Here is a 12664-nt window from a genome sequence, read left to right on the forward strand (position 1 = left end):
GAGTTCTTTGTCTAGATTTCTTGCTTTTTAATATAAAAGCAACTTATAAAGTATCTGGGAGTCTAAAAATTTGTCACGTGACCATCATTTCAATAAACAATAAAATAATACCGAATATTGCATTAATACGATTAATAATTTTTATTTCTCTTGTTTTCTCGTTTTTCCTCGCAAATAAAATGAAGTAATCATTTTGAACATTACATATACAGTCATCAGAGATTCAAACTCTGAAACTTGTGTTTCGGCATGCACAGTGTCATTGGGGCTCTGCATCAAATCGAGGCTTGGACAAAACATGGATCTATGTTGGCTATTGAGGTGATTTGCTTATGGTGGCTCCCTATAGTTTTACGATTGCACCCGTGCATAGGACGAAAGCTCAAGTAATCTGTGCGCACTCAAAGGAAAATGTCAGTGTTTTTCGATTTTTATCACGCCAACATGAGCACAAAAAGCAAAACTGACTGTGAATTTTCTAGCGTTTCCTTCGGTGAGTTTTTTTTTAAAATTTGGCTCGGTTGTGACTACGTACAATTCCTATAAAATACCCTATTTCTGTTAAAATCTGTCAGAGCTAACTTGATATATTTAGAAGAATGAAAAAATACAGAATATTGGAAAAACCGTCTGAAGAACCTTGACTTTTTCTCAATTCAAAATGTCAAGGAATATCATTTCCATGATGTGGCAAAGTATGAAAGCATTTCACCGAAGGAGAGTATAAATATTAAGGAGTTTAGGCCAAAATGAAGAATATATCTGCCTATCTTTAGATGAGATGTTGCCATGGTAACGACCTTCATCCAAAAATTGACATCCAAAAAATAAGCCTTATTTTAACAGTACCCATACTGGTAAATCTCTACAGGGAAAACTTCAAGAGAAATTAATTAAGTCTTCTTTTCTACCTTGTGCTCCATAGGAAGGGTGTTCGTAAATACTCTAGGGAGCCACCTTAAGGACGTTCACAATAATTGTTTCTGCGCATCCTTACTGTACACGTAAATTCACAAGCCACGTCATGTATGAGAGCGTGCGCTAAGTAATAAAATAAGCAATGATAGGACAGATGGCCTATACCTTTGCCTGGATTTAACGATCTTAGACGTTCGGTGACCCCTACTTTTCTTTCCACAAACAATAGCAATAATTTTGGGACTTTGATAACTAGCCGCTCAATAAGGGGTGGCCGCCTAATAGAGGTTCGACTTAACAGCTTTTAGCATTTGCTTTAATCTTACACTTTGTTTTGTAAAAAAAAAGTCATGAAACAATACACCAACAAGCAGTGTGATATGCCATGTTTATTGTTCAGCTCACTTTCAATCTACAGAAATCTTCATTACTATGAAGAGGAAGGAGATTTTTTCTAAAAGCCAGCAAGGAAATGTTTCTCCAGCATGACATTTGCCCTGTAAAAATTCTCTGCTAGTAGTTAGAGACACCATGTCACCATACCAAAAGATTTCAAAGATGATCTCCAAGAAAGGTGATCACAAAATAGCTGTTATTGTAGTCATCAGTGGTTCGACAAACAAATGAGGATCAATACTGTTTTGTATAGTTTGTATGCCTTAAACAAAAAAATACTTATTTTCAGAATCAACTACGATAACAGCCATGGCTTTGCTTATTCTTGCTTGTAGTTGAAATGATTCCAAAACTGTCTCACTTGAAGTGAATAACAACTTAGTAAATAATTCAGTTAACAAATTATATCATGCAGAGTGATTTAAGATAGTCTTGTCATGCCTTGATTTTTACTGCAAAGCAACAGAGAAAGAGGAAACTGTTAGTACATTCCAGTACTGTAGGATTAGACACACTAAGCATTAATTAATTTTGTTGAATTGTGACTGAGGCCAATTCTGACCCTGATTCAGGACTAGAATTGTTTTGTTGTTGGTAAAATGCACCCACTGACAGTACTTCACTCTGCTGTGCTGCCAACATGAGGGTAACTTGAGAAAACAGCACTAGCACTATTATTGTTCAGTTTATTACTTGGATGAGTTGAGCACCTTAAATTGCACCTGGGGGCGAAAGGCATACGACAGACGGGAGTGGACGAACTTGTTGCTGCCTTTAGCACCGATGGGTGCAAAGGACAGTAAGTAAGTTATTACTTGACACGCACACTCTATACATGATGTAGCATACGAATTGCTTCTGCATTAAGCATGCCAAAAAAATTGATTAAGTGCATAGTAAGCTGTATTGTGAGAATGCCTCAAGATATAGCTCCGAAAATATTTGAAACAAGTGTCTCGCATGCTTCTTTTTGCTGAAGTTTTACTCATAGTCAATTAGAAAATGCTCAGCTTGATATTTCTTGTTGATTTTGAGTTACGGAGAGACAGCTTTTGTGTTTTACTGGATGTTCACGAAATGGCCATAAATTGTGTTTCCCGACATTTTATGGTTTTTTTGAGAACTTAAGTGATTGCTCTCACTATCCATGTTAGAATAATGTGTATTTGGTTTTGCCCAGTGCAGATATTTGCCATCAGTTAAAGGCTATTCACAACACTACGAAATATGCACCTTACTTAAGATGAAGCCACGGAGAGAAATAAAATTGCTTAGTTAAAATGAATATCTGAGCTTTTAGACTGATAGTTGTGGAACTTGATCCAGTGGATTCTGTTTTCACATGGCTTTTCTTGTTGTAGAAATACTAAACCAAAGATGGCTAATGAAATATGCATAAATTAGTGCCAAATGGCCATTTTGCAGGTGGTCCCCCTAACTTGAAGGGAACAAAATATTTTGACCTACTTTTTGCCACAATCATTCATTCACCAAACCCAACATTTGTGCCAAGTTTGAGTGAAATAGGTGACTTGAGCTGTATCACCTGCCTGGGTTATGCCTGTTTTTTCATGGATGCATTCTTTACAGGTTATTTCCCACATATCAGAACCTTGGGGCATGAATTTGTCACTGACAAAACGAAGTGGATTATAATTGCTGCAACTACAAATGTTACTGACAAGAGGTGTACAAAGTGAGCAAAACATGAAATCTCACCGCCTTTTCTTCCTCAAGCCCATCTTTGAAGAACAACATATAGGGAGTCTGTCCATCGCTACGGTACCCCAAGAGTGCCAACATCCCCTCTGCTTTTTCTTCGTTATCAAAGTTAAAATCCTCATTCTGTCCATGATAGAACGTCCAATCGCCAAAGCTTTTCAGAATCTTCTCGATTGCCTTTGGCGCATTGGCTTTGAATTTGTCTACATCATCTGGCCTCTTCTCTTTCAGATACTTTACAAGAGCAGCTGTGTAGAGTTTGATGTACTTCTTGTAGCCTTTTTTATCCACACCATATTGTTCCATAAGCCTGTTTTGGACCACAATAGAACAACCAGAGACTGAAGACTCTTCAGCATCATCCTCCTCTGGAGCTTCAGCAGACTTGTTTCCACCAATCATCCTTTCATCCACTTTAGTGGATTCTGAGTAAAGCTGGGTAAGAAATGAAAACATTTTGGGAAAAATTATTGAAATAAATTTGCAATGAGGTAAGTGACCTACCGTTTCCTTTTTATGTAAATGGTATGCTTTTATATGTAAATGCTTTTATATGTAAATGCTGATCGCCAGTTAATACCAGTGATCCAGTGGTCACTGATTGGCCTTTCAGGTTAAATAAAGTCTTTTATTTTATTTATTTAACCACCCAGCCTAGGGCTGAGCAGCACAGTTCACATTTAGTTTTCATTTAGTTCTGATTCTCACTACACTAACACAAGACATTCAATGTGACTATTGAGGATGCGTCAGTCAGTCATTTGATCAATATAGATGTATTCCATCTTACAACATAATCTGTATCCTTGCAAATTACAACTACCGGTTCTAAAAATTAGAACCTGTGGTATGCCAGATGTGAAAAATCACTTAAAACACCACCCTTTAGATGTGGCTAAAAAAATGTGTGGAAATGTTTTCCTCATGTAATGCAATGCCCAGCAAGAGACCCCAAGGAAAAGGGTACAAAATCTGGGTAACGTAGAACATTTACAATAATTATCATTGTACATACCAGTTGTTATAACAAAAGCTTAAAAATAATAATAAAAAAGAGGATAAAACACAAACACCGACTAACCTAGAATGGCCTAAATCCCTGACAAAAGCCTTAGAAATAGCCCCTAACTTCCCATGACACCCTGCAAGCCTCTCCATCGTGCCGTCAGAATAATTATTTCTGACTAATTCATCCCTCAATTGTCAGAAATTAAATTTTTGTTTTGCTGATGACCAGAGCTGTGCTCCTAAGGGGTGGAACATTTGACTTCTGGGGGAAAGGGTGGGAGATCTTGAAAATATCCTACAAGCATACCAGCACCAAAACCCTTCATGTGCAAGATCACGGCTGGAAAAAAAATTCATGCGGGTTCATTAAACCCCAAAAAGCATGTTACACAGATAAAAAAAAAGTGTCATGCATAAACACGTCCCAAATAGACCAATTTTCGATATATTAAAATTCAGCCTAACACAATAGACCTCAGCACAAGGCTCTGGGGAATAAACCCCACAAACTCTGTAGTTATTCCCCAGAGCCTTGTACTGAGGTCTATTGTTTTAGGCTGAATTTTAATATACCGAAATCAGTCTATTCCTACTGCAGGAAAGAGTTAAAAAACTCTTAGACCAAATCCCCCCCTTTCCCCCGTCAAAGTCAAATGGTCTATCTCTAATCGGCCAACTCCTTCGATACACTTTGAATCAACGAAGGATATTAATTTGATCTTAGATTTCTATGATTTGATTTCTCTATTTTCTTCTTAGTTTTACAGTCAAACTCAGAAAACCGTGAACACCTAAAACATATCTGGAATGTTTATTGTGTTATAACCAATCACAAGTGAAATCTTCAACCACATAAAACAGATGTATTCCGTTGGTCACAAAACTATTTAGTTTTTGGTTATTGCCTTGTCCCAAGATATACCCTCAGCCGTTATTTATTACTGAGAGTCTATGTAAATAATTGCTATCCTTTTGTATCAAGAACCACAGCCAGTACTTAGTTTGAGGGATTTTGGAAAATAAGAATCCCGCCGACACATACAATTAAATATTTCAAATTTGGGTGGTTTCACTAACCATGGTATCATCTTTGATTAAACTAGTGACTCGATTTATTTTAGCAAATACAATTACAATCTCTTGGCTCCAGTGATTCGGTTATTTAAAGACCCTGTAAAAATTGACGATGATAAATTCAATAATAATATTGTTTGCTAATTTTGGAATTAGTTGTGACTAACAATTAACACCTCAATTTTCCACTGTTCCTTCCTAAATAAATTTGCATTTGATTAACACATAATTTATTACAAAAATATTATGCAAGACTTCTATTTTCATCAATATTACTTGCTAGTGAAATAATGAAGGCACTGATTTGGATCCTTCACGCTTGAGTGATGCAACAACTGACAGTTGCGTTGGCCCGGCACATTGCATAGGTTTGAGAAAATAGGTTTTTTTTTTGCATGTTAGAAATATCCCAAACCCTTTTCACTATTGTTAAAATAGCCTATAACAGCATTAATTTCTTGTATAACCGAAATAGAGAATTTATTGTGAGACCTTTTCAAACAAATCAGGGAAGTTGTTCCATAATCGATGGGAACTCATCCATTTTCTGTGGTTTGTGTGGTTGAAGATCTCACTTGTGACTGGTTTTAACCCAATAGACATTCCGCACATATTTTAGGTGTTCATGGTTTTCTAAGTTAGACTGTAAATTTGATCCACAAGATATATCAAACACTCCACACAGTGTTTCCTCACACCTCCAAACACCCTAAAGTTTGTCAAAAGTACTCTGCTGTATGTCATATTTTCAACTCTCTTCTCAGTGTTTAGAAATGTTGCGATACCCTGTCAGTTGTGATTGATATAAATCTCTATGTTTGGTTTGTTGTTCTTTTCTGTTTTACTTACATTTCCTTCCACTTCATAGAATATACCATCATCTGTTACTTTCATTTTGTAACTATCAGTGAACATTTCATCACCTGCAAATTCCAAAAGACAAGGGAAAACTCACTATGTAATACAGTAGGGCTCGTCTAGATTTGGGCTTTATTTCCAGAAAAAAGACACACCCCTGTGAAGATACAGGGGCCTGTAGGTCAGCAGGGACCTCAAAGACCCACACACTAAAGTTCCAAGCTTGTTTTTGTGAAGAAATCAATATTCATGAAAGTAGCTTCGTACTACACCACTGGATACGAAAACCAAAAACCCCTGCAGTCTGGAAATGTGATTTGTAGTAGTGTTAATGGATTGCTACATGGACTATGTTGTCGATGAGATAACCTAGAAATGATGGATGAGCCTCTAAATTATGCTATGAGCAAGCTACAACAAGCTATTGAAACATCACAATGTAGATGTGCCATATCTGGGTAACAGCACATGTTTTTATGTTTCTTTTGATGCTGACTTTTTCTGTTAGTGAAGCCTTTTTTCTGCAGGACATTCAATCCAACAGTCATGCTTCATTATTTTCATTCTATTTACATGCAAGCAGTCAATTTATAATTTTCATATCTTCATCAGAAAAGCAACCTTTATTTATGCAAATTCATCCTATTCAATATCTTCTACTGCTGTTATTTGATACCTTATAGCTTCCTTTCAAGGTGTAAAGCTTTTAATCATTGTTTCTAATAGTAGAGTCCTACTATGAAAGTCAAAAAGCCATGAGCACTTTGATTTGATTTTGACACATCAATTGTGCAGCCACCAATCAGATGCAAGATAAAATCGCAAAGAAAGCAAACAAATTAATGGTGTCTTCATCAGTCACGCAAATATGCTTCTACCACTTCTCCTTCCAAAAATCATCGTTACCCTGTAGTTTTCAAGTTACAAAACCTTGTAACATGAAAACCTTGTCACCACACTTTGCAACCTTGGACATGATTTTTTGTGACAGGAACTCTTCATAAACCCCACCTAGAAACTGCCACATCAAAATGGCACGGAAAGTTGAGAGCCTGAAATTTGCATACTAAATATTTTCACATGTACAGCCATTTTTAGTGTTGCTCTTTTGGTTGGAAGAGCGGGCACACAAGAAGGTCTGCTGCTGCAAATTTGAGACATCTTTTTTAAACACATACATGGCTGAATTCACTGTGTTGAAGATGGACAAAATTAATATAACTGATAGCCTTTCTAAACATCCTTTCAAATAATTTTTCTCTGGCCTGTTGGTTTCGTCATTGGAAAGGACTTTTCTCACTTGCACAACATCATGTGCGATCAACGACAATACTTGCAGAGCAAATGTCTACTGAGTTCAATGTACTATTAAGTTGTTTTTCATTTAGTTCGGATACTCATGGATACAAATTTTTGGATGCCATTGAGAATGGTCTATCCAAACTTAATTTCAAGTCTTTCAAAGGAGGACAGACAAAAGCTGTGGAAGGCTATTTATCTGACCAATATGTGTTTGTTTACTCAATCACAGAATTAGGAGTCTGTGTTTTTGAGCTCCTTACATGCTCCGGATTGTTTGGATAAGGCTTGGACCTTTCGAAGAAGAACAGAGCCCATCGTTCAGTTTGTGTAATTGTTGCACTTTTAGTTGATTTATGAATGATCAAGTTTCTTCTCTGAAAATGAAAAGGCATCACAGCTAATTTGCATTGGCCGTTTTACTGGATTGGAAGTGCTAGCAGTCATGAGCAGTCATGGATGAATGGCTTTCAGGAACAGTGCTATAAATTCTTTGCCCTTCATTGCAACTTCTCCACTTTGTTTAATCAAAAGGGTCTTACCACATTAAAGCTCTCCCCTACTAACTGTGTCTTCTTTATAGTTAATCCTAATTCTTGTCGGCACAAGATGTACATAAGCTTATTGCATTTGTCAGGAATTAAACTCTCTGGTCGATCTGGACTACAACAAATCATTAAATTCGCAATTGGTTTAAACACGGTCTTTTCCGGAGACATTAATCAAAGGAACAGCTTTGGACGTTTGTCAATAATACTGACTACATCCATGCACACTGTAAAAAAACAATTTCCTTTGAGTTAAGGGTCAGTGCTTTCCACTTGTGATCGAAAAGTTTTGGTTGGAATCATGTCTGCTTTTGTGACAATCATGCACGGAGCACATGAAAAATAAGAAATGTCAATCATGTTTTTCGTGCCAAAAATTTATGCTCCGATTCACATCCCTGGAAGTGAAACAAGTCGACCTTTCGCAACTTACGTCACTCGCGCCCGTGACTTCTTTGCTCGAAAAATGGCCCTCCAACTTTGTTCAAGGGAGGTGAATAAGTTCAGGATTAAGCAAAGGTCAACTTGTGGCAAGTCTACATAACCAACTGCATAGTCAAAGGATATTACGCTTAAGAAGCTGGCCTTGCCTTCAAATTTTGAGAAGTCATTAGAAAACGTGCATTAATTTGATTGTGTTTGTTGCAACCGCTTTCCAAACTTCAATATCTCCCTTCTGAATATTTTTCTCTCCCCTTGTACTCTAATTGGAAGCTCCTTTTTTACCAAATATATTGGTTTATTTACCGAAACCCCATAATCTATAAATTTCAATTTAGGAAAATTTAACATATGGTCAGTATCATGCTTTATTACATGTAGTTGTACATTGTTTACAAAATGAGAATATTCTACTTTATCTATTTTGCTCCTCACCCTCGCTTTTTTCAGATACTTTTCACTTTCCATGGAAATTGACCCTTTAGGTTTGGAATTACATCAGGGTTCTTTATAATTTTTATTGCCAAATGTAGCAACGGATGAAGTTGAATACAGAGGAGCTGCCACGTTTTGTTTTGTAGCCTTAGGCTACAAGTCTGCATGTGTAGGTTTGAACCACACGTCATTTAAAGTCGCTTGAATTTCTAGTTGCTTGTACAAACACAACAGGTTAAATAAGTATGATAAAACTACAGGGTGACAGCCGGTGGAAGGAAAAACGATTGAAGCGTAGTTTCGTGACTGATTGAGATATACGATTAATTTGCTTGCTGTCTTTGCGGTTTTGTCTCGCATCTGATTGTTGGCTACACAGTCACATATATACATACATAAATACATACATAATTTATTTGGTAAAGCAGGTTGGGGAACTGGCAAGACATTAATTAAGTCCTGATGTGGACCTGCACTATCTAAAATGATTAATTAATATACACTTAAATATTAAATGATAATGGATGAAAAAATAATGATAGCTGAAATAGATAAATATTCAAAAGTCAACATTTAAAATATTCAAAATATTCAAAATATTTAAAGTCGAAAGATTTGTTGGAAATGCTGCAGGAAGCTTTAGTAAAACTGATAGATTTTAGAATACTCTTATTTTCCCTAAGTTTTCTCTTGAAAGAGGTCAGGTTTGAACAGTTCTTGATGTCATCAGGAAGGAGGTTCCAGGATAGTGCAGCTCTACATGTATGTTTAAAGGAAGATCTTCCCACTTCTGTTCTTGGTCTATGAACTTCAACATTTAAGGACTTTCTAAAATTATAAGTAGTCTCAGGTTTCATTATTAAGTCATTTAGGGGTTCGCTACTACTTCCATGATAAATATTGCACGCAATAACTAAAAGTCTCTTAAAGTGCACCTAACTCCCCAATTTTTTTTTTTTGCCAAAACGAATCTACTTGTTATTTGAAATACTTCTGCAAAAATATTTTTGGATTCGGTTAAATTCTTGATTTTCTCTGCCCCGACGAAATCTCAAAAATAGCTCTAAAACACCGCCATTTTGTTTTGTGACCAAGTTTGAGGAGAATGGACCCAGTGGCTGTTGTGATGTCTACCCAGGAAGGTTGAATATCTTGCGTCTCATTTCCTTCAGGATGGTGCAGTACACATTCGAAAAGTGCTCAGAAATGCCTTCCAGAAGTGCTATCAGTTGTTGCAGCAGTATCCCAGATATAAAGAAAGATATACTGTACAATTTACTGGCGATGAGCGGTCAATGCTACAATTAAGACATAAAAGGTGGATTTTGTTGAACCGAAACAAGCGAACTGAGTCCGTGAGAACCATTGAAGAACTCTCACTGGAATTTGTTCCGCAGACTTTCAAACACTCTTTTCAAAATTTTCTGCTTAGAGCCAACCAGCAATTTGTAGAAGTACCACCGACAACCTATATCTTCCAGTCCTGCAGTATTTATAACATAGTCGGCAAAGTTGTGCGATCAATCAAGAAGCGTTACGACCGATGTACTGATATGTAAATGTAGGTCACAACTGTACACCGCCAACCAACACTTATTTCTCTTTCGATTTAGATAAAAGTCGAAGATTAATCCTTAAGAATTACATGATAACAAAACTGTTAGACTCAGAGTTTTTCGAAGGTTTGGAAATCAGCAGTGTGACAAACATTCTGTGCAATAGTGTCGAAAATATGACCACGTAACATTATCTGCGGACCGCTTAGGGAACACATCCCTAAGCGAATTTCACTGCAAACTTATCTGATGAATTTCACTGCAAACTTTGAGAAAAATTTACATTTGTTATTTGGAGATATGACTTAAAACGTGTGACATTGTGAAATCGGTAAATTGTAGGAAATGTTTCCTTCCGCCTTTGCCTCCTGAAGCTTCAAAAATACAGGTCCAAACAATTCTATGATTTTCAATCGATCGAAGCCAGTGTTTTGGAGGTCATCAAGTCTCGAAAACTGCAATACTTACGTAGCTCTTATAAACATGAAGCATTCCAGAAAGTAAAACACAAAATGGATTTAATAGACCAACCATACCTTGACAAAATACATTCTCACTAAGGACAAATGTAAACGGGCTATAAACACGTGTGGGAATCTTGTGTTTAGGTGACGAAATTACCATCCAAAGCAGTCCTTGAGTTTTCTTTACTGCTTTTTGTTTGCCTGCTCCTCCACTTCATATCTAGCTTTCCATTTCTAATATACAAGGAGCTTGTCTGCAAAGAAGTCTTCCCCATCGTCGCTTGAAATATTGCAAATTGCTCTCAAAGCTCTAAGCAGTGAGTTCACAGTTGTCGAACATGCTCGATTGAAGTTTATTTCGGATTCTTCCGAATCAAAACTTAACTCTGACTCCAGAGACAAAAAAGAAATGATTCTGAAACAAAACTTGGCTGTTTTAGTCCCAAAATATATTGGAACAATCAGTTTTGTTTTACATTTTCTTGAGCAAATACAGAGAGCTGACTGAGGTGCCATAGTGTTTGGTTCCTGGGTAGATGTCATCAGCAACCACCGCCCCAGACTTCCTAAAATGTTGTGCAACACTTCAAGCACAACTTTGAAAGGACGTAGAAAATCGAGGATTCAACCAAATTCAAAAATTTTTTCGCCCAAATGCTTCAAATAACAAGTAGATTCGTTTTAGTGAAAAAAATTTTTGGGATCAGGTGCACTTTAATGTAAAATGAAACAATAGAGTTCCAGTGTGGAGCATTCATGATGTCAACACTAGCACTGTGGATGTTATGGGGTAGATTGTAAATAATTCTCGTTGCTGTTAAATGAATTTGATCGATATCATCTATCAAGGCTGAAGAACAAGACCCCCAGACTACAACACCATACAAAACACTGGGGATGATTGTTTTATAGTAAATAGTTTCTAAGATTGGTTTCGGTAAAAGCTTTATCCATTTCAAGACTGCTACTTTCTTGCTGAATGACTTACAAATGTTCTTGATGTTGACAGTTGACATGTCAAAATCAAAATCAAAGTGTTCACAGTTTTTTGACCAAATTGAACAAGTGTGCTGTGTATCACAGCTTAGGATGCCTTGCATTAAGATGATCTGGGCCAAGATCAGTGATCTAAGGTCAGTTGGATCATGGTAAACTGTATATAAAAGGAACCGATGAATCCTTGATCAGAGTGGATCTATAGGTTCATTTGATGCACCATGATGCGAGCGATCTTTGATCATTGATCATGATCCAAATCATCCCAAAGGAAGGCACCCTTAGATTGCGATATAACTTCCTTTGATTCACTTCCTTTGCCCACTAAATTTGCGAGTTTTCACTGGTAATTTCTGAGGAAAACAGGTTATTGAACATTGACAATCAGCCACTTAAAGTCAATGTTTGTAATTTTTGGTAGCATGGAATCCCGCCAAAGTCCTTTACCAATGTATGAGAGACATTACATTGGGGATTTTACACTTTATGAACAAAATGTTGTAGCTCTGAAGTATAAAGAGGTTTAATGTATGGAAGATCGTGCGATCGTCAGATTTCCTTAAACTTGTACGACTATTTACAACTCATTGCTAGCATATATTTCAGAAGAAGGTAAAAGTATGACTTTGAACACCCACAACCAACCAAGATCTTTGATATTATTGACGAATCGAGAGGATCAATACATAATATCATTGGTTTGAATGTAACTACATATTTGACAAAAAATATCCTAGGCACAAATACCGTCTTTACAGACAAAATCCCAACAAAATAACTTTCTAGAAACGATCACAAAGAGCTAAGGTAAGAATCTTACCGCTTATGATGTCCTTGTAGATAATCATGATATCGATGGATGAAGATTACTTTCGTGATCTCTGAAGAATCCCTAGACTCAGTGAAAGTCACGAATTGAAAAGGAAGATTCTGGTGATGTTGCGCAATA

At 36.7% G+C, this 12664-nt stretch overlaps 1 protein-coding gene and 1 long non-coding RNA gene across 2 annotated transcripts in view; one reads left to right on the forward strand and one right to left on the reverse strand.

Moving 5' to 3' along the window:
- The window catches only part of LOC149109147 (uncharacterized), a 71714-nt gene that overhangs the window by 28895 nt on the left and 30155 nt on the right, over positions 1-12664 (forward strand). The window lies entirely within an intron of this gene.
- Positions 1290-12658, reverse strand: LOC110052727 (translationally-controlled tumor protein homolog). The gene is made up of 4 exons (XM_020758887.2): positions 12536-12658; positions 5968-6041; positions 3034-3471; positions 1290-1766 (listed from the first exon to the last, which is right to left on the reverse strand). Exons 1-4 carry the CDS (start codon positions 12561-12563, stop codon positions 1764-1766), a joined length of 543 nt encoding a protein of 180 aa, XP_020614546.1. The 5' UTR covers positions 12564-12658; the 3' UTR covers positions 1290-1763.

The sequence above is a fragment of the Orbicella faveolata genome, unplaced genomic scaffold, assembly GCF_042242905.1.
Source record: "Orbicella faveolata isolate gen_17 unplaced genomic scaffold, um_ofav_v1 contig_25, whole genome shotgun sequence".
Lineage (NCBI taxonomy): Eukaryota > Metazoa > Cnidaria > Anthozoa > Scleractinia > Merulinidae > Orbicella > Orbicella faveolata.

Excerpts from the sequence above, each read along its gene's own strand:
- LOC110052727 (XM_020758887.2), bottom strand. The coding sequence starts at position 12,563 with ATGATTATCTACAAGGACATCATAAGCG. Across the intron at positions 6,042-12,535 it reads CTACAAGGACATCATAAGCG|GTGATGAAATGTTCACTGAT; the intron begins GTAAGATTCTTA and ends TGGAATTTGCAG. Across the intron at positions 3,472-5,967 it reads TCTATGAAGTGGAAGGAAAT|CTTTACTCAGAATCCACTAA; the intron begins GTAAGTAAAACA and ends TTTCTTACCCAG.